This window comes from Equus przewalskii, chromosome 26, assembly GCF_037783145.1.
Source record: "Equus przewalskii isolate Varuska chromosome 26, EquPr2, whole genome shotgun sequence".
Taxonomy (NCBI): domain Eukaryota; kingdom Metazoa; phylum Chordata; class Mammalia; order Perissodactyla; family Equidae; genus Equus; species Equus przewalskii.
Genome location: NC_091856.1, coordinates 34,241,798 through 34,264,285, shown reverse-complemented (window position 1 = coordinate 34,264,285; position 22,488 = coordinate 34,241,798). Strand labels below are relative to the sequence as shown.

Here is a 22,488-nt window from a genome sequence, read left to right as displayed (position 1 = left end):
CTGCCCAGAAGACTCTGCTAGCTTCCAGTCACACTTAGAGATACCATGATCTCTAAGGCCCTTTGTGATCCATCCCCTTCCTCCTACACACTTCCTCCTCCCCGTCTCCTACCGCCTGCCCCCTGGCTCACTCCGCTTCAGCCATGCTGGCCTTCTCACTGCTCCTAGAACACATCAGGCCTGCCCCTGCCTCAGGGCCTTTGTGCCACCTGTGCACTCTGTCCCTGGCTCTCTCCTTTACTTCCTAAAGATTTCTAGGTTTTCCCTGACCACACTGTTTAAATAGTACCCTACCCCAGCCCCTGCCACTTTGTCCCTTCTCCTGCTTTATTTTTCTTCATAGCATTTTCGCCAAATGGCATGTTATTTATTAGTTTATTGTCAATCTCCACCCACTAGAATGCGAGCTCTGTGGAGGCAAAGATTTATTTTGTTCACTGCTGTGTCCCCAGTGCCTGGAACAGTGCCTGGCACATGCTCAGTGCCCAGTCAGCGTGTATTAAATACATGAATGTGCTGTTTGGCAGTATAATCGCACACGAGCCCTCTGAGGTTGGTACTGCACAGAGAGGCAAAATCAACTGCCCAAGGTGGCACCTAGCAAATAAGTAGCAAAGCCGAGGTTTAGTTTCTGTCAGTTTGACTCCAAAGTACGTGTTCTTTCTGCTGTGCTACGTGGCCCCCCCATTTCTGGATTTTCTCAACCACTACCAAATCTCTAAGAATTTTATTGTGCCTTTGAAGCCTTACCATCTTGATTTTGTTCATTGCTGTCGTCAAATACTCTTTGAGTACCTGGTTTCCACAGGGCTTGTGCTAATCACAAAAGATAAAGGAGGGCAGTGCCTGGGCCCTGCCCTTCTACTCACATCCTTGAGCAAATCCCCCACTGGACTGTGAGTTCCCCCAAAAATATAGTCTTATCATATTCTTTGTTGTTCCTTGTCATTTTTCCAGGGCTTAAAGCAGTGCTCGCACAAAGGAGGCACTCCGTTAATAGCCGTTGAATGAATGAATGAAGACGAGGGACACGAGCAAGTGCTATGAGAGTTGAAGTTCTTTGTTTTTGTTGTTTAATTCAACACAGACCGACCACGTGCTGCCTATGCTGGGCCCTCACCAGTGGTCAGAGCATCGCCAGACTCCCGGGTGCTTGTTGGAGATGTCAGTTTCACCCCAGAGCTGATGGGTGAAGGGGGGTTGGGGTATTTAATTCAGATGGAGTTGAGTAGGGTCCGCAACTTGAGAAACGCACTGCTGCCTGGTGAGAAAGCAGACTCCAGGACAGACTTGGCAGTGGGACCATCCAGGAAGGGGTGAGATTTTGGTAAGCTGACAGGAGGGCCTTCTGAGCAGGGAGAAGTAAAAGTGAAAGGTGAACTTGTCTTGTGATCCTAGAAAAGTATGCTCCTGCCACCATGAATATAATTCTAATAATTGCTACCACTTAATATGCCTACTGTGTGCTTGGAACTCTATTTAGTCCTTTAATATATACTTATTTATTTGATTTTCACACCAACCCCTCAACACAAGAAGTTATCACCATTGTACAGACGAGAACACTGAGACTCAGAAGGTTAAATAACTGGCTAAAGGTCAGCTTAAATGGAGGAGCTGGGATCTGAAGTGAGATCCAGGAAGCGCCAGAGTCCTGGTCTTTTCTGTCACCCTCTGCTCTGTCCATGAAAATGTCACAAGGATTCAAAGAAATGCAAGAAGCTCCTAGTACATGTTGGTGACTGGGGGAGATGTATTGAAATGAGTCAAGTTTTCTGTAAAGCTTCTTAAAAGAATAATGGTTTGGATGCCATCTAATTTTGGTAGGAAATGCTGTCTGAATATACTTCTGACTTTCCCAGTTCTATTTTCTTCTTTCACACAGGCTTTATCAAATGATTGTTTTGTTGATAAATTTAGTGTGCAGTTGGGACTTACATGTAGATCGTACCTTCCCTCAAAGGGAGAGAGGGTTTTACAGTTTCCATTCATTCTCATTAAAATCAGAACATTTGCATCTTAACTTTACATCTTGTTCCAGGAATTTTAAGCAGTCTGATTGTATGGAAGTGGGTCGTATTAATTGCAAATGGGCTAGACATCTGCTCACTAACATGGAATGATTTTTTTTTTTCTCTGTTTTGTTTTTATATATGATCTACCAGAGTGATTAAGTGAGGGCTGTCGGTGATGTTGTCAAGGCTAGGATTTTCAGAGGCTTATAATGTAACCATAAAAATGAATTTAAGAGTGAATCTTTGAAAGTTCTTGAACTGGGAGCAATTAAGTATCTTAGAGTTGATAGATTTTTATCCACAGTGTGTCAGGGAGCCGTTTTCTGTCCTTGGAGCCTCTGCTGGTCTGCTGCACAGGGGACCCAGGTCCAGTGGGTTCCAGGCTCTGGGGAAAGGGAGGGAGGAGCAGCATTGCTGTCCTCTGTCTACCTGCAGGAGTGAAGTGGGGGCGAACGAGGTCGAGGTAAGGTGTAGTAGTAAACTGGAAAAATCAACCCAGGCTGCTGGCGACTGATCGAACAGGCACATTATTCTTTCCAGATAGTAATGTGAACAGTGTTTCCCAAAGCAAATTTCCTGGAACACTTTTTTTTAAGGAAGTTGATATGCACAGTAGGTTTAGGAAGCGCTCACTGGTTGAACAAAACTAGGCAGGTTCCTTTCCCGCAGTCCTTTTCAGAGCCTTTAACAGGCCTGCGTACACTGAATCTTTAAGAGGAGGATAATGCGTACACAGTTTCCCTGACAAAGTTGACTACAGACCCCTTTTCACGAATACACTTTGGGAAATGTTGTCATGGAGAACTTACCAAGTGTTTATTTTAAAATCAGGAACTGAAGAATCTGGTTGCTGCTGTCTTAGTTGTGCAGTTTAATGTCGGGTCTCAGTTCCTGAGGGGGGTTGCTTCAGCCGTCTTGTCACAATGGACCTCTCAGGATCCAGCTTTTCGCAGAGTTGTGGGTTCCCAGCCAGTGGTGCTGCCGGCTCAGTTGCGGGGCCAGAGGGAAGTTGCGGCCTCTGTGTATCCGTGTGTGTCTATATTTGACAAAGAAAGGAAGGTGATACAGGATTTAGCAGCAGTGATTAGGGAAGGACAAGTAAAATATGTAAAAGATAAAAAGAGTTTTGGAGCGAGTGACATTTTTCCTAGGGTAGTTTCCTGACCCTGACCCAGCACCTGCTACCTAGAGGGCTCAATATTTGTTGAATGAATAAATTGTTAAATGCTCTGAGGCCTTTGCAAAAAACATATCTAATGTTGATATACCATCATATTGTTTCAGTTTAGTTGCCAAATGTATCTAATCTTTCACACCTTCTAGAATCAAAGGTTAAAACACTTTTCTTTTCCTGCAAATAACAGATGTCCTTTTCGTACAGAAATAGCTACTGTGTACTGCCTTGCCACAAAGCAGATGTTCCTGGGCATTATTATTCTGGGAGTGGGAATGGATTTGAACCGATTGATCCAAACCTTTGCTTTGTCTCTCTTGGAACCAGTGACAGAAAGCTGACAAATGTAAGGGGTAATGTCTGCTACCATGGAACCTAGCAAAGCTAGTTGACTCACAAGGGGGATGAGGCTGCAGTTTGAACCTATGACCTTGACCTCATTAACTTCAGGCATCTGAAGCAACAGCATCATGATAATGGTGCAGTACCTGCTTCACTGCTGAAACCCTTCCCCTAACGCTTAGCCATGTTGTGTTCCCATTTAGTCCCCTCCTGCTGCAGAATGTGGCTTGTTACCCAAAGGAAGGATCGCTTGCTCACCCTTAATATGGAGAAATCATTTAGAGCACTTAATTTGTGTTGACTCTTTATTGGTGCACTATTGCAATTAAGTTAGATTAATGAAAGGTAAATTCCAGTCTATACATGAAAAAAAAATCTCTTGTAAAGATCCTAATTAGCATGTGTGTTTATTTAGCCTCTCATGGTTTAATTGCATCCCATCTTGCTATTTACAAACAGGCATCATTAAAGAATAATGAGTGTGTGAAGAGCATTAATACTAGCAGCAGATGAGGTAACTCGAGGTTGGTGGGGAAAGCGAGGGACGGATGGGAAGTCTGCTGGCTTGTATGATTTTCGAATGAAGGAGAATGCAAAATGATCCTCCGAACCAGTCCATGAGGGGGAACAGAACAGACACTGTGCAAGGCAGCAGCTTGTCCTTTGGCTGCAGAGTTGGGCTGCTTTTAATTTGTTGCTGCAGTGTAACCTGTAAAGCTGAACACACACGCTCACACAATTGCCTCGTGACCTTAGCTGGCAGTGTTTAGGTTGAAGCTTCCTTTTCAGCTCCACATTGCAGGACATCCGCACTTCAAATCAGTGAGGATTCCCAGGATGCTGAAAAAGCTGTCCAAAGTGTGGGACCTTCCTCATGTAGCTCAGCTGCGGTCCCTTCAGCAGCCTCTTGTTTTTAATATCCAAATGTAAAATAAATTGAGAAATAGATTTATGATATTTCACTGACACCCCCTAATATCCCATTCCAGTTTTACCTCATTTGTAGCATTCCTTGAAGCTACAAAGCAATTTTTTCCTCTTTAGATGGATACTTGATTATTTATATTCTATTCTAACCAGGTTCAAGGGTGGAAAAGCTGAGTTTCCAACTGGGATAGCAATGAAGCAGAGGGAAAAGAGAACAACCCAGAAGAACCCAGTAATAATAATACATTCCTATCATTTGTTGGTATAAAATAAACGTTTCTCGGGGCTGGCCCCGTGGCCGAGTGGTTGGGTTCGCGCGCTCCGCTGCAGGCGGCCCAGTGTTTCGTCGGTTCGAATCCTGGGCGCGGACATGGCAGTGCTCGTCGGACCACGCTGGGGCAGCGTCCCACATGCCACAGCTAGAGGAACCCACAGCGAAGAATGCACAACTATGTACCGGGGGGCTTTGGGGAGAAAAAGGAAAAAATAAAATCTTTAAAAAAATAAATAAATAAATAAACGTTTCTCATTAATGAGGAGCGAAATGTAGAGGGAGGGGTGGTAAATCGGAGGAGGAAGTGTCCTGAGTCCTGGTTACATAACACATGTGGGAATAAGACTGAAATTCCAGTACCTCAGTTTCCCCTTCTGTGATGGTTATCACTGCAAACAGTGCTGTGTGTGTGCCCTGTCATGTGCAGATTGCTGCTGTTCCAAAAATGTCACCGCCTTAGATTTCTCTAGGGATTCCGGGGCGAGTTGAAGTCCAGGGTTTAATTTATTTAAACTCGGGTTATAGGAATTCACAGTTTTCAGTACATTTTATGTTTTTCTTCAAACAAACTACAGTTTAATTTTAAGCTACCCTAAATAGAAGCCAAAAAAAAAAAAAGTTTTTCAGTGTTCTAACTACTGCATGTATTTAAGAAAAGAGCTAGCTGCATTATCAAACACAGAAGGACCAACCAGGCTTGTGTGGCTGTCTCTTTTGTTGTTGTTAACTTGCAACTATTCCATTTTCAGCTCACAGAACTGTAGGGCATATTTTCCCATTCATATTAATTGGATTTTAAAGTGACCTTGTCCACGTATTGATTTGAATTAAATTTTCTACATCAAGGTCAAATTGGCACACATCCTACAGTTGAAATATTAAAAAGCCAAGTGCTGCCTAACAGGTTATGGACAGAAGAAGGGGAGTTATAACGGGGCCGAGTTTGCCGCAGAGGGCACCATGGTACCATGCTAATGCAGGTGGCAGGTGGCAGATCTGTGTGGGGACCACCTTCACTTGGAGTTAAATCAGCCTGGTCAAAGGGACAGTTGCTGTTTGAGTCCGCAGACCCTCTTCTGTCAGGGAAGAGCACCCCTGAGCCCCTCAGAGCCCAGATAATGTGCTCAGGTGCGTGGGTTTCAGCTCATCTGAATTCACGCAGGCCACCTTGAAAACAAGGGCCTGTTATGATGTTCGTAAACTTGAACTATCTAGCCCAGACCTCAGCCCTGAGCCCCAGTGTCCAAACTGCCCATTTAACATCTCTGCACTTAAATATTTCAAAAGTATCTTCAACTTAACAAAAGGGAAGTGATTTTCCCCACTCCCTGTTTTTCTCCTCTTTTTCCTCATCTCATCTCAGTAAATAGCAAAACCATCTACCTGATGCTTAAGCCAAAAACCTAGAAGTTTCCTTGTTTCCCCCTTTTTCTTCCTTCACATTCAGTCTATCGGCAAATCATGCTATTCTATCTTAAATCTGTCGGCTTCTCACTTTCTCTGTTGCTGTCACTCTAGTCAAAGCTGCCATCGTCCCCTCTCGTGGGCTCCCGCTTCTTCTCTTGATACCTCCAAGAAGCAGCCAGGAATATGTTTTTTAAAAGCACACATCAGGTATGTCATTTCTCTGCTGAAAACCTGGCAGTGGCTTCCCATTTCACCCCAACTCAAACTAACCTCCTTCCCAGAGCCTTCCTTCACCCAGTGCCTGCCGCTCTCTTGCCTGCCCGCCGGCCTCCGTCTGGTCCGCGGACACTCGGTCTTTTCCCACTGGGAGCCTTTGCACAGGCTCCTCCTAGCCTGGACCGCACTGCCGCAGCACTTTGCGGGGACCTGCTTGGTCTCACCCGGTAGGTTTCAGCCGAACTTGAGCCAACCCCCTTGTCCAGCTTTATTGCCTTCGTGGCCCCGTACAAGTGATATATTTTTTGTTTATTTACTGTCTGCCTACACCCCCCCCAAGAATGTACACTCATGATATGTTGTCCTGTCCACTGCTCCATCTCAAATCCTTAGACCAATGCTTGCACACAGTGGGTGTTTAATACATGTTTGAGTGAATTGAATGAACTAATGAATAATTGAATTATCTGATCTAAATGTCATTTTTTCACTCATAGGGATTACCTAAATAATCTCTCTTTAAGCTCTCCCCTTGTTGTTCATTTTCTTCAAAACTTTTTGCAAATTATATTTATTTACTTATATACTTATTTGTTGCCTGCCTCCTCCACTAGACTGTTAGCTCCATGATTATCTATTTCATTTATCTTTGTGTGCCTAATGCTTTGCCTACACATAATATGTATTTAAAAAATAATTGTTGGGTAGAAGGAAGGAAAGAACTAGAAAGGCTAGCCATTTGCAATCCAAGGCAGCTCTAGGTTCTGGTGTGCATCCGTCTGTCTGTCTCCCCCTTCCTCCTCCCCACCTCCCTTCATTCCTCCCCCGCTCTCTTCCTACATGGCCTCCTTCTCATAGTAGTGCTGTTTTTTCTTCCCAATCTTCTCCATGTTCTCCAGTCCAGATTCTGGAAGGAGGCAGTTTACCCAGCCTAGCCAATATGGGCGAGCCTTCTGTCCCAGACCACTATGTAGAGTCACCCTTGAACTGGGTACCTACACCAGGGCGAGCTAGTTCCACCCAGAACAGAAAATAGCTGCTTCCCTGAGCAGCAGGTGGGGTCAGCAAGGCAGGAACACTGAGTGCCGTGGGCTTCCTTACTGGCCTGTTCAGTACAGGGGACAAGTCAGAGTGTGTGCCGATGAGGGTTCCTCTTCAAGTCTATTGGGAGAAACTTGGCATTTTCAGTGTGTTTGAGAAAACAATAGTCAGCTTCTCCTTTTGTCACCTGTATCCCATTTCATTCCTATAAGGTCTTTTTGGAATCAGGATGCCTTATTTTTATACAGGCATATTTTCCTTTTTCTTGGAAAGACTTTATGTTATATATTTGAGTGTGTGTTTTATAGATTAAAATGAACTAAATTTTATTTTGACAATTTGGGGGATTTTTCATACCATAATATTGTGAATTTTTTTGTTAATGTTGAGGGGGACACAGAGGGATGAGAGACGAAGGTTGTGAGGAAATTTATATTTATTGTATGAAATGGAAAGTTATTTCTTAATCCTACCTTGTCGTGAAACCTTTTAATGAGACTTGGCAAATTGGTTAAGTCCTCTTTGATGAAATTCCCCCCCCCCCCCCCATCCAGGGCAGTTTTGCCTTTAGAAGAGAGGAATGAGTTCAGGGAGATCAGAAGTTCTCAAATTGTTAGCATCGATGGCTCTTAAAAATGATTCAAATTCACTCATCAATGGAATAAGCCACCTAATGGAAAATAAACTTGATGTTGTTAGGTGAGGTATTTAATAATTGTTAAAAATAATGACTGCAGTAATATTAACAATTGCTACCATGCAGTGAGGGCCAGTAGTGACCCCCCAGACACTTCATAGCACTAGCTGTCCAGTCCTTCCTTATAAAGGGTTCCGTTTTAGAGACGAGAAAGCTGGAGCTCATGTGGGTTGGTTTTCCCAGGGCCGCACTGCTGTACGCAACAGAGGCAGAACTTGGACTTGGGCCTCTGGGCTCCAAAGCCCTGGCTCTTGGCCCTGCGCCATGTTGCCTTTCCCGATGACAGGGGGCCTAAAGAGAGTGACGCAGCTTGACCGCTGATGGACCTCTTGCCATGCATTAGTCATGGTGCTAAGCACGTCACATGTCTGCTGTAATCGCCTCCTCACAACTGCCTTAGCCTTGGTTGACAGGTGAGAAACTGGGGCTTAGCAGACCAAGTAACTTATCCCAGATCACACAGCCAGGAAGGGCAGAGCCAAGATCTAAACTCAGGTCACTTTTTCTCCTAGAGTCCGTAAACCTAACTTCCGTGCTCTCTTGCCTTGCTGATAAGTTGATTGTCTGACTTGTTGGTAGACAGAACCTAAAGTCAGCGTGTCTGCCTCATTTTTCCTGGGTCTTTGTCAAAAGGAAAAATATCGTTCACCTCTTGGGCCTGTAACGACTTTGTATCTCAAGTCTAGTTCATACGTGGGAATTGCTTTCCAATTTCATTTTTCCTCTCTTACCTTACACCATGTTGCACTGCATTTTATCATCAGAGGCACAACTGATTCATCCCGTTGAGCAAAACGAGTGGCCTTTAGCATGGGAGAACATCAGTTTTATCTTTGACGATCCCTTGGTTTGACCTCTTGGTTTCCAAGTCACATAGCCCCATTTCGTTTTATGATTTGGTTACTGCCCTGCTCTTTGCAGTGCTAGTGGCCTCTTCTTCCAAGCTGTGACAGCCAGTTTATCTTCTCTCACGGCTTTGTCAGAGTTTCAGCCTTTTACGACTGGTCTGACTCAGTTTTCTCTAGGCTTTATCCAGTTTTACAGTTTTCCTAGAAAGAAGCAGCAGCCAGTTTCCCTCTGTACCTCTTAGTTTCCCATCCCCCTCGCTGCTGCAGCATCTCGCAGCCTGCCATGGAGATAACAATTCCAGATAGAGAAGACCATCAATTCAGCCGCAGCTGCCCAGAGCACAGCTAGCCCTGACAAGGGGCTAGGCAGTGACAGCATTTCTAAGGGCACTTCCCTAGAAGGGTTATGCCCCAATGAGAGGCTTACCAGCTTCCTTTTCAAGTGCACCTTGGTTCCTGTTGAGCAAGCACGCTGCTTCCTCTGACTTTTCACAACTTGCCATTTGAACACTCACGGGGACAGACACAGGAGGGGTAGTGAGTGAGCTCTTTGGAAATGTGCTGCTCGGTATAGAAGTGTTACCTTGGCAACAGCAAGCCGCTTCATTACCAGATGGCATTAGCTTTATTTGTGGTATCCGATAGCAGTTGCCAAGAAGCGACCTGCAGCTCCTGTCCCTGGGCGTTTTGCCTCTGACTGTGGCCAGTGTTGGCTCGTTTCTAGAGTAGTGTCCATTGGCCTGTATATGATTCACTGCCATATCAGTCTCCCAAATGAGGAGGGCTGGACAATGAGGGCTGGAAAGAACGTTAGAGAACATGCTTTAAGCTCCTTGATGGCAGAGCTCAAAGGGCTCATCTGACCCTTTCTACCACACCACACTCTGAAGAGAAACGAGGCTGACAGCTGTTGAGTTTTGTCGTGCACCATACCTGTAACCATGTGTTTCACATGGATCGTCTCATTTGATTTCCTCACCAGGCCCCTCCACATTTCACAGCTGAGTAAACAGGCAGAAGAGGTTGTTTGACTTGCCCTGGGTCACACTGCCTGAAACTGGCAGAAGTGACACTGAATCTCAGTGCACTTGACCTTCGCACTGAATGGCCTCCTTTGGGAGTCAGTGAGGTCTGGCTAGATCAGCCCACGTGGCAGCTTCGTATCTTCCCCTAAACTGCCCTACACTTGTGCCTGCAGCCTCTTTCTGCTTGGTAGTCATTCATCAGGAGGCAGATTTTTGTTCAGACCTCAGTGCCCACAACTGTCGCCCGCTCTGCAGCTTCCTTTGAGTCCCAGTGTGACAGCAAAAGAGTAAATTAACTTAAGTGGCAAGTTCACTGAACTGGAGGCAGTAACTGTTCTGGTTCCAGCTTTGATGTTAACTGGCTTCAAATCATTTTTCCTCTGCGAAGTCTAGACCAGAGTTTGGGCTGAGTAACAGTAGCTGCCCCTGGGAACGTATTCTGTGCCAGGCCTATGCCACACCCTTTATCAGTGCATTGTCTCAGTGACTGCTTGTAGCCATTCTGAGATGGAGCTGTTGTTCTCCCCATTAGGTGGGAGGAAACTGATGTTCAGAGAAGGTACGTAACTGGGCCAAGCTTTCCAGTAGCACAGCTGAGGCTTGGTTCCAAAGCCTCAAAGTTGTGTATACAGTTTTATTACAACCATGTGGAAAATTCAGAAAGCCGTATTCTGCATATTCAACCTAGATCAGTGCCAGGGTCCTTTCTGGCTCTGTAAAAACTAAGAATTGACAAGCTTCATAGAGCCTTACGGACTGGAAAGGTAATGAAAGTGAACCAGAGCAAGACTTCCTGGCATTCCCTGTCCGTAAGCTACTACAGCCGGTAAAGGCACAGCCGTTGGGGTACTCCTAATGAGCCTCCTGCGCTCACACACCTTCCCTCTGTGAAGCCACAGCGCACGAGGGTGCGGCTGGAGAACCAGCCTATCCCAGGACTTTGAGCAGAGCAGAGCAAAGAGGAGTGGGGAGAGGTCTGACGGGGTGGGGGTGGGAGTGGAGGTGGAAGGAGTAGCAGGAGGCGTTGTTGGGGAGTGGGAACCATGGCAGGGAGGCGTGACTGGGGGGTGGGAGTAGTCATGGGGAAGTATGACTGTGGAGTGTCTTTTTTTTATTAGAAAAGAAAACACTTAAACCTCAATATGTAAATGAATATAGGATAAGAAAAAAAGTGAGAAGGAAAATATTCACTCTAATTTAGATTCATAAAATGAAAAACCAAAATTTTAACCTATCAAAAATTATTTGCCCCTCTTGCCCTTATTGTGGTCTTAAAATACCGTTTCCCACTGAAGAGAACCAGAGCTGCTTGAGGAAATGGCTGATTCATGGCCTCGGGCAGGAATTGTACAGGACAAGCCTAGAGTATCATGTACCAGATAGCAAGGAAGCCAGCAAAGACTAAGGTGATGACGAAAGGACTCAACCTCAAGGAGATGCCCACTGGCCTCAAGCAGGACAATTTGAGCATCAGTAAGAAGAATAATTGCATCAGATAAAAATACATCAAATGTGTTTAAATCCGTGAGTTTATAAGAATGTTGGGGGCAAAAAAACCAACCCATCACATTGGAAGAAAACTAGTAAACCAATGCATTGTTTTGAGAACTGGTAAATAAAGGGAAAGAACTGGGCATTTCTCCTGTCTATATGATAAACTCTACCACTGGGTAACCAAATAATAGACGAGGGGAAGTTTTTCTTTGTAAAAATGTTCCAACTAATAAATGAAGACTGAATGATCGCATTGGAATACGACCGTCTGCAACCCCTGGTGAACTAACGCGTCCCCGCTGCCAGCGTCACATGCTGAGATGCTTGACCTCAAGTGCTTCCTAGATAGTAACACCACCCGTGAAGTAGTCTTGCCAAAAAATCAAGCCTGAATCTCCTCTAATTACCAGTTTACAGGAAGTACAGAGTAAGGAGGAACATGTAAAGCACGCCACGGGGATGCCATCAGTAAAATCCAGGCTGTGGAAAACTCTAGAAAAAATGGCCCAGTTTCTTCAACAAATAAAATGAGGGGAGAGGATAGAGAGAGGGATACCTGTAGTGTGGGAGAAACTTGTGAGCCATGTCAGCCAACTGCATTGTGTGGACTATGTTCAGATCCTGTCACGAGCAAATTTTTAAAATGTGGCACTTATGAGGCTGTTGGAGACGTGAACACTGACTGACTGGGGTTTGATAATATTGGTGAACTCCTGTTGTTTTAGATGTGGGATGGCATCTGGTTCTGCTTTTTTGTTTTCAGAGCCCTTATCTTTTAGAGATGCAGACTGAAATATTTATAGATGGAATGATACCATCCATGGCGGTTATTTGTTTCGAAATAGCACAGGGAGGGGAAAGTCGGTGGGACGGAAGTGAAACGAGATTGGCCAAGAGCTGTAGTTGTTGACATTGGGGTGGGTCCACAGAGGTTCTTTATACTATTTCATTTACTTTTGCCTGTTTTTAAGTCTTCCATAATAAAAGGTTTAAAGAAATTAAATTGGTACTTCCAGGTGGGGGAGGGGGATTTTCCTTTTGTTTCGTTTTGATTTAGTAGCACCCGTTGCTGACAAGAGTGGAGCGGAATAGGTGTGCTCGTACCTTTCTGCTGGGCAGAACCCTCATGGTTAGCGATTGGAGAAGTGTATCAAAAGCCTTAATATGTTTGTACTGTTTGCCCCAGTAATTACAGTTCTACAAATCTATCCTTGGGAAATAATCCCAAACGCAGCAAAGGCCTGGTGAACGAAAGTACGCATTGCAGCCGTATTTCTCTTAGGGAAAGTTTGGAAGCAAGTAATGTCCAACTATAGAAGAATGGTTAAAGAAATGATAGTATATCCACTCAAAAGAATGCCATGCAGTGTGAAATGCCGTTTTTGAAGACTGCACAGCAATATGGAACAATGCTTATGTCATAATTTTAAATAAAAATTTGATTTGAAATTTTATATATAGTTTCAATTATAAACAAATTAAAAATTCAAAAACTATAAATCTTTGATAGTAAAAAGATTGAAAGGAAGTACCCCAAAATGTTAATGGTGATTATCTTTGAATGGGAAGACTATTAACAATTATTTTCTTCCTTTTTTCTCTAACTTTAGATTTTTTCATGATAAGCATTTATTAGTTAACTGTTTTAGTATTAGTTAACTTTAAAATACCAAAATTCACTTTTAAAAACAAAAAAATTAAGTATAAAATTTCTAGTATATTTAGTGTGTTTTTCTTCTGAATTCTATCTTGAGAAACTTGAGAAATTGCTGAAGCAATTTATGAGTTAATTAAAGTCAGCTCGATTTTGTTTTTTTAAGGAAACAATTGCTTAGTTATCTGCGCTTATTAGCACAGGGAGTTAAAGTGTGCAGTTGAAAGCAGTGGCCTGTTGGAGGAGGTCTCATGGACCTCCGCCGTAGCCTAGCGGAGGCTGTTAATGTCAGTGCTTGTAATGCCAAAACTACAACTCTGATTTCTTTCCCTTCCCCCCTCCCTCCCTCCCTCTCTGCCTCCCTCCCTCCCTTCCATCCAGTAGACTGCATGTAAGCTAGAGGCAGAGTTGCTGTTCCTACCTTGGTGGTTTATTGGCATCCTTCAATAGTGATTTTCAGTTATATGAGAAGTGACCCATTAAATGTTACGTGGCATAACAGTATTTAAAATTACTTGGGGAACTGGCCCCGTGGCCGAGTGGTTATGTTCCTGGGCTCCGCTTCAGCGGCCCCGGGTTCATGGCTTTGGATCCTCTGTGCAAACTACACATCACTTGTCAAGCCATGCTTGTGCCGGCATCCCACATAGAAGAGCTAGAACAACTTACAACTAGGATATACAACTATGTACTGGGGCTTTAGGGAGAAAAAACATTTTTTTTCTTTAATTTAAAAGTACTATTGAGAAATAAGATGTTTTTATTAACATTCTCTTAAATGTAATTAATGTGTCGTGTCTTTTTCTTACCTGTGCCATTTTCGGCACACAAATAGAAACATCAGCTTAGCACTAGAAGTTATTGAAGGAACCAGATATTAAGAATGTTCATTGATACCCTGGACTAATCAGAAAAAGAAGGTTGTTGCTGGAGACAGTTAAAAACCGCCAGGAATGGGGAAGTAAGGACAGGATGATGGAAGGTGGCGTCCCCAGAAGCAGACGGCATGCTGGAGTTGCAGGACCGGGATCGCTGTGTGGGGCAGAGGTTCTTGTCCTACTCAGCCCTGGAGGGCACCTTTCCGCTTGTTCTGTAATGTCAGAGCCTCATGGGAACAACCCGGACCGTGGCCTTGGCTGGGTCCTGTGTGGAGCCTGCCTCTAGGGTCTTATCTAGGAAATGCAAAGAAGGGGCTAGGCAAAGTGTCAGAAGGCTTATGTGAGCCACTGAGAGGAACGAGGGTGCTGTTTCTGTTCTTGATACTGAGCCTGTTCCAGCAAGCACAGCGGGTTACTTTTTCCCTGGCATGTATGAAACTGCAGTTTTTTAAGGTGTTTTTTTAAAAATCCATAATACGTGCTTAGGTTCTAAGAGTAAAAGCACTTAAATGTATTTCCAGGATGATGTTCCCTTTTGGAGATAAAATTCAGCTACTGTTCATTTACCTTCAGAACTTATTTGGTATTGCTTCTCCACTTTTTACCAGCTATTAAAAACAGATAGTTCAACCAAGGGATATTTGGTGCCTGCCTTTAATCTCTCTATTGTACTCTCTGTGTGTTCCATGAGTGTACATAGCACCATGACGTAATATGAAAACAGATGTGCTCACCAAACCGTAGAATGCCAGGATCCTAGGACGGCCTTGAAGAAGATAATCTTAAGACAGAAGACAATAAAAGGAAATGTTACTTTATCCAGCAGACAATAAACATATGGAACTTCTCCTGAGGTTTATAAGCCAACAATATAAATAAGTTCAGGGGAGTTAGATGACTTGGGGCCCGCACCATCTCTAAGTGACAACGGGAGAATTTGCTGTTGTTGTGAGTTTGTTCTTAGATAGTTAGGGTGCCAGTACAAGGGGCAGCCACCGCACCTCCCTCAGTGTCCTCTGTGCCTCTCTCGGAACAGGAGGGAGAGGTGGGCCTTCTTCTGATAGTCATGCCCAACTTCATGTGGTTTGCATGTTCAAGTGTAAACTCTCATGTTTACATGCATGTGTTTTGACAGGTGACCTTGGGAAAGGTGTTGAAAGTGATCGTTGTCATGCGGAGCCTCTTCATCGATCGAACAATAGTGAAGGGGTATAATGAAAATGTCTATACGGAAGATGGCAAGGTAAGCATTCCGGAGTCTTTGTTTTCTTCTTCCTTTATTTTGCGTATCCCAGAACAAATGTAGTGGAGTCCCAGATGAATGACATTAAACACTAGCAATCATAGCTGAAATGATCAACAAGCATAGCTTTATCAGTATAAAGATGAATGCTTTACAAAAAACATTTCTCTCTCCCCCCTTGCATTTTTCATCAAGCTTCTGCTTTTTCCTTTAAGCCTGATGCCCTTAGTTGAATTTCTAATTTATCACCTTAGACCCCAGTTGCCTCATTAAATGTGTCTTCTGAGGAGATGGATTTCTTTTTTTTCGCCTGGTCGAGCAGCACATCAATAGCCCAGGGTTCGGCATTTTGCGTTTCCTAGAACCATGAGGAAAATTCGAGTTAGTCTGACACACAACCTGCCGACAATCTTTTTCCACGAAGCTAACGAGGAGCCCTCAGGAAGCCGCTTATCCACAGCAGCACGTATTGAATACTGCAGTTGAAAAAGGATAAGTTCTTTCCATGGGTGATTTGTCTCATGGAAAGTTCACCTGTGTGAACCCCTAATCTCTCTTGACTACACGCTGTCCATATGGCTCTATAGAGAGCATCAGAGGATGCTGATGGGAGCTGACAGCCTTCATTTGTGTTTGCTTCCCGAGCGGAATGAGGACTCTGCCTGAGGTACCCACCCAGGCGCACCTGCTCACTTCCCAGCACCGGGCTTCTGTGTGCCCTTCTCTCAGGAGCTTTCCCTCCTCTTCGTGAATCCATTAAAACTTAAAAGTTTGTTAGTGCTAGCACTCACCACCCAACGGCCACATTATAATGAGGACAGGATGTTCTTCAAAAAAAGGTGACAAATGTCGCTTAGCACACAGAACAGTGTGTTATATAAGAGCTGTGACCCAGGAAGTAGTGAGATTTGTGTTTTGAACAAGTAATCCAGTATTTCCACAACCACACAAGTGTTGTCAGCCCGGGAAGCTACTCTTACTCCAAGGACTCTGCCAAGTTCTCGCAACTCTCCCCGTTGAGAGCAAAACGTGCCTTAAGAGGAGATTTCCTTTTTCTTTTTGGAAAAACTAAAATGTCTTTGGAGCAACTGTGGAAAATAAAGTGCATAATCAGGACAGGTATGATCCACGTGTGCATGATTCATGAACTCTGACAGCAATTCTAAACAAGAAATTCCAAACTACTTAGCAACAGCAGAAGCGACCCTGGGGCGGTGCGTACCTGGCCAAGAGCCCCTGAGTGGGCGGTCGTTGAGAGGCGTGGTTGTGCGTTGTCTCTGTTCAAGGTTTACAAGTTTATAGTCACACAGTGTGTGAAACACAGCCCTTGCTCTCCAAGGACGTACAAGTGAATGGAGGAGATAAAGAATAAAACAGAAAAAGTTAAGTAACAACAATGACCATGCTGTCAGAGATGCCAAATTCAGGATGCAGATGAAGCGTATTCTGAATTCAGATTACAAGGAGGAGAGATTTTACCTACTTTGCCTGATATCTTTAACATTATATTTACTTCATTGCCCCATACTAAAAGTGTCCTAAATAAGACAGAAAGCTCTTAACACTTTGCCACCTGGTAAATTCAAATTTATTGAACTGATAACAAGTATAATTTTTATTCTGCACTTAAAACAAGGGGATTAGAAGTTAGTCTCGTGTGTATACTTCTAGAATTTCTCTCAGATGACTCCTCCTCAACTGCTTTACATGGTTCCTTCCCTCTCAGTTGCCCTTGACTCCCAGATCCCCAGGGTTCTCGTCTCCCTCCTCTCATGCCCCTTGGCCATTCTTGTCCACCCCTGTGGTTTCACGTGTCACCCCCATAGTGATCACTCCTGATTTGTGTCTAGGACAGACTTCTCTCCCTAAATGTACCTCAGATTCAGCCTGGCCAACACGAAACTCATCGGCTTCCTCTCTGGACTTGTTTTCCCTCTGCTGTTCCTTGTCTCGGCTAACTGTGTCACCACCCAGTTGCTCCACCTTCCTCCCCCTCTCCCCACAGACCTAGTCTGTCAGCGCGGTCTGGCAGTTCTCCCTCTTGACCCTCTCTCCAGCTGGGCCGTCCTGTCTGTCCCCACTCCTTCGGTTCTCTATCTCTCCGCTGGGTGACGGCGCTAGCCTCCTCACCGCAGTCCCCAGTCTGCCCTCCCTCCCGCAGTCTGCCCTTGACTTGGCTTCCAGAGCTATCTTCGTAAGATGCACATCCAAGCACATGATTTCTTGCTTTTCATCATCTCCTCATTGCCCAAAGCAGCCCTCCCAAAGTAGGAAAGGAGGGTGTGACTGGATGTTAGGCACAAAGCAGTGCGTGGTCAAAAAAGTTTGAGAAACACTGGGTTAGAAAAAGTTTAGTAGGTTCCTGACTGTAGAAATTTTTAGTGGTTTTGGTTTTCTTGGGTGCCTGATGAATCTCCCAAGAGGGCTATATTTTCCTAACTTACTTGACCACCAAGTTCTTGTTTTCTTCCTTGATCTTTAGAGCATTTCATGACACTGGCATTTTGTAGAACACACTTCTGAAAACTCTGACTTATAGAATAAAATCCAAACTCCTTAGCAAGGCATAGAAATGCCTGGTGATTTGGCCCCGCTTCCCTTTCTGACCCCCCTGCCATCATTCTCTAACACACATTTCGTCTTCCTTATGTGCTGCTTGTGGCTCCCAGGACATGCTGAACTCTTTCATGCGTTTGCACCCTCTGTGCCCTTGGCCTGAGGTGCTTTCCCCACCTTGTCCACCTGACACACTCTTCGCGTGGGTTCTTGAGATGGCAGGCCTGGCGTTGCCTCTGCTTCCAGCACAAGTTATCATCATTAACACATCCATAGCATTTTGAACAATCTCTTCCTAATACTGGAATTACTACATTATGACTATTTGTTTACATGTCTATCTTGAAATTAATAAAAATACTAACCGTACTGCATGTATTGGTCTAATAGACCTTGTGCTAAGCAAACTTTGCTTGCAGTGGTGGTTGAATCCTAGACTCACTTTCCAGATAAGGAAACTGAGACCTAAAATGGTAAAGTGACTTGCCCACAGTCACGCTGAGCCAGATCTCAGACCTTCATCTGCCAGGAGCTCCCCAAGGGCCCACCTGTCTTGTGACTGTGTATCCTGAGGATATCCCTCAGGGCCTGGAACACAGTAGAAGCCCGATAATGTGTGAGAGGGGATAATGAAGAGGTCTGCCTGGGATGTGAAAATGCTTTAGCAGGAATGGGAAAGTGGAGAATCAAAAATTAGAGATAGGGACTAAAAGAAGCAGCAGGAAGTGAAGGTGTAAATAAATCAAAGAATAAAGGAGACATGCGCGCACACGGCACGTATTTTCTTAATGAGCGCTTAGCGTGGGTGCTCTGTTTATCAGAAAGAAAATGTGTGTGTCTGGGAGCTGAATTCTACTATGATCCCTATCATGAATGTGAGGCCTCTTGCTCCCTTGTACAACGGCATACATTGGCCCAAGTGTAAGCAGGGACCCTAAAACTGGGAATAGCAAGATTGAGAGGACCGAGTCCATTTGTTGTTTGAAGGTACGTTAACCACATTTGGCAGAGAAGCTCTCAAATGACTGCTCTGCCTAGAAGCTAATCCCAGCCAATTTGATTAGCCCCTTTTCTCCGGAACCCTTTACAAAGGATAAAAATAAAATCATGCAGACATTGTTGGTGTTCTGTTTTGAATACTGATACTGGTATATGTGAACATATATATATCTATTTACCTAAGCGTTAATGCAGTTAATGTGTTGAAATGTCGAGCGCCTCCCAAATAAAATGCAACGTTGGAAGGAGCCGTTGGAGTTTGAGGTGTGGCCTACAAGAACAAGTTGTTGCTTGCAGTCTTGCTGTTCCAAAGATGCAGCCTGCGTTCGCTGAGTTGATGCCTAAGTGGTAGCTGGGGGGGTGGGGGAGGGGTGGCGTTTACTGCAGTCTGGAGAGCTCAGCCACTGACACAGTGGGTGTGGCTTGGAAAGCCTCGCTGGGTTTACAGAGGTCAGAGTCTCTTCAGAAGTAGCTGTCCATGCCCTCCAAACCCAAAGCAGCCGGCAGAGTCTGAAAGGGTTGATTAGCCCTGTTGCTACAATAGTGGCCCAGCGCCACCCGCAGTTTCCAGACCTGGCAGGCTGTTCCCCATCACATCCCAGGAAGGCTATCACTTTGCACTTTGCAATAACAACCACCTTTACCTGTGATGGCATATATTTGATACCAAGCACCAGTAGACTAATTCCTCTACTAAAATATAAAAATGGTTTTAGGAGTTACAGACTTGCTATTCATTGTAATCAGGGAGGAGCAAAGAGCCATGACTCAGCATATTGTAAAGGCAGATTTACTTTGACTACCTGGCCATTGTCCTGATTTTGTACCAGTCAGATTTAACTGAAGAAATCCAAGTGTCTCGGTTGAATTTTTCTTATTAGGGGATTTAGGTTATGTTAATGCTATAGCTTCATTAATTACCCCGTATCAATAAAAAAGGCAGCTTTTAGCCTCCTAGCGTAAGAGAGGAAAAGAAATGGTGGTATCAAAGGGAACCTTCAAAGACAGCCAGAGCTGTCTCCAGGGTAATTTCTGATCCCCGCATTCTTCCCACTTCAAAGTTGGATGTGTGTGTGTGTTTGGGTCGAGGGGGTTGGGGAAGCTTGAATCTGATTTCTCTAATAAGTGTTGGCATCAGCCCCGTTTGATATTAGATGCAGGGAACATTTTGATTTGTTATAGCCTTTGAAATTGTTCAGACGACCTTCAGAAAAATGGCCTCTTGTTACTTACGGGCGAGGGGAAGCTGGAGAAGGGGAATCCGGTTTAATTCATATGCAGAGGATGCCCCGAAATTGTGCTTTCAGCAGTTTTTAGTAACAAATGTATGTCCTGATTGAAAGTGAAAAGTTGAAGAATAACAGACCTGTAACACTGCATTCTTGTAAGACTTGTTCACTTCTTATCCTCCAGAGGAGAGTGGGCAGACCTAAGAAGATGACCAAATAGCAGTTTATGATTTTGAAACCTTGGGTAACCGTGGAGAATTCCATCACCATTGCTGGTTTTCAGCATTCTGCCCTACTGACGCATCTCCTGTCGACCTTGCAAGATAAAGCTACTAATAAATAAAAGCTCTAAAAGTTGAAGTCCCTGTGAGGCTCACAGGTTTTATGTGGAAGTGTCAATTTTAGATAATTTATGGTTTATTGTACTATTTTTTGAATGGAAGAATTGGTAACTTTCTGATAAGCTGCCAAAATCTTCACTTGCTGCTAAATGACCTTTAGTGGGGTGATTGTCACATCAGCAGGCCTCGAAGCAGATTAGTCACGTTGAACTTTGCAAGAGTGCCCCCAGAAAAGCTGTGACAGTTTAGGGGGTGCTCTGAGTCCACACTCCGTCTGCGTTCTAGCTGAAAGGCAGTCTTCCTCCCAGATTAAGAGCTGGGCCTCTGGAGACAGACCTGGTTTCGAATTCCCCACTACAGATTACTCTGTGGTGTTGGACAATTTGCTTAACTTCTCTGAGTCTCAGTTTCTTCATCCATGAATTGGAAATAATTTTAGCATCCTTATGCACTGGCTGGAAGGACTTAAAAAGATAATACAGGTACAGTGCAGGCTAAATGCATAGTCATCAGTAAATGTTGTCTGCCCTCGCTGGCTGTGACAGAGGTTCTGATGGTGGGGGTCATTGTCGTAGTTAACATTCTCTGGCCTGCTGACATCGCGTCGTTCTGATTTTTCTTTTCAGTGAGTAAATCTGATTGTCACTATTTTCACACGTTCTTCCTGTGTATCAAGAGGGCCCTTGATGTCTTGGTGTTTGACCTGAGAGCACATGTGTCTATGCTAAAGCAGTTGGTCATCTGTGGGGTTTGTTTTCATTTTACCTAAGAGCGGACCACATGCCCACACCTAAAATACTCATTCCAATCCCAGAGTCCCCGAGCTGCTCTTAAGACTGCAGATTCAGCCACCAATTACCATAAGGTTGACTTTTCTATTTTAAGATCTTTCTGATGCTTGCCCAGAATACTGAGGGGTGCTTTACCTTCTTTTTCCTGAACTATGGTTCAGAATAATTTCTCGTTCATCAGGCTGAAAGTTTACAGCTTCCAGAATGCTCCTCTTTGAATATCGCAGCCAGCAAAAAATTGGTAGCCACCTCCGCCTTTGCAGCAAATAAGATAAAGCTTACATTCACTTGGGTGAGTCCCGGCTCCCTGAAATGAATTTCTGAAACCTTCCTGGCCCTGAGGAGAGGAAGGGCACTGACTCCAGAACGCTTGCTTAAATGGCTTTCTTTGGCATAAATCTAGCAGAAAATCAAGTACAAACCTCCTGCTGTGTGTTCACAGCAAAAGGGGAACCCATTGTTATTGGATCCGCTCTTACCGTGTGCACCTGGTAAACAGGGCATATTGTCTAACATCCTTCTGTCCCAGATGGTCAGAACGGTTCCCTAGGGTCCTGAATAATGTTTAAACCACCTTTCAAAAAGAGCGGCATGCTTAGCTTGAATAAGCCCAGTGTATTTTGAGAAGCCAGTTAGGCTGGAGAGCCCATCTCTTAATTAAACCTATGCATATTTCTCTCGAGATGATTTTTCTATTAAAACATTTTACAGGTACTGAAGGTTTTTTTAAATAATTATCTCTTTTAAATAAAAACTGTAACTTTTCCGTCTGTATGTAGATTCTTTTTTCTTTTCTCGTGGCCCTGTGTTTATGTCTTGGTCTACCTGTGTGTCATGTGAACAGGCAGGAGGATAAAGAGTGGAGAACTTAAGAAGAAACAGCTGTGGGCTTAAACCGAAAGGAGAACTTAGTTCCCAGTTCAGACTTCGATGTTACTCTTCCTAACGTTTAGATTTAGAATCTTTAGCATCTCCCTGTCATCTTGGCAGTGAGTTGGTAGAACTAAAAGATGCAAAAAGTCGTTCTTATTCATCTGCAATCTCTGAATAATCTTTAAATGCCGCATTTTTGAAGCCCTGGACTGAACTGCCGCTCCAAGAACGGAGCGTGAGCCTGACTCGTCCTCCCAAATAGCAGAGCCGCTCAGCAGTAGTTTTCGTCAACAGAATTGATGGTTTACGGAACGAATTTCATGTTTGTTTTGAGGTTTCCTTTAGAGCTATCTGGAGGTAACATGTCGCTTTTTCCCCTACAGATTGCTGACCTGTCAAATTAAAATTCTGATGCTTTTTTAAGTTCTTTCCTCATCAGTTGGTTTAAGCAGGGGCAGTGACTG

The 22,488-nt window shown here is 44.2% G+C and overlaps 1 protein-coding gene and 1 long non-coding RNA gene across 4 annotated transcripts in view; one reads left to right on the top strand and one right to left on the bottom strand.

Annotated features, from left to right (window-relative positions):
* MED27 (mediator complex subunit 27) overlaps positions 1 to 22,488 on the top strand; it is a 198,435-nt gene that overhangs the window by 146,578 nt on the left and 29,369 nt on the right. For all 3 annotated transcript variants that reach the window (XM_070595378.1, XM_008524281.2, XM_070595377.1), the window contains exon 5: positions 15,128 to 15,235. In XM_070595378.1, coding sequence (XP_070451479.1) covers positions 15,128 to 15,235 — 108 coding nt within the window. The remainder of the gene's footprint in view (positions 1 to 15,127; positions 15,236 to 22,488) is intronic.
* Positions 15,253 to 16,588, bottom strand: LOC139079613 (uncharacterized). Its single transcript, XR_011533364.1, has 2 exons — positions 16,458 to 16,588; positions 15,253 to 15,593 (listed from the first exon to the last, which is right to left on the bottom strand). It is a non-coding gene; the product is annotated as an uncharacterized lncRNA (long non-coding RNA).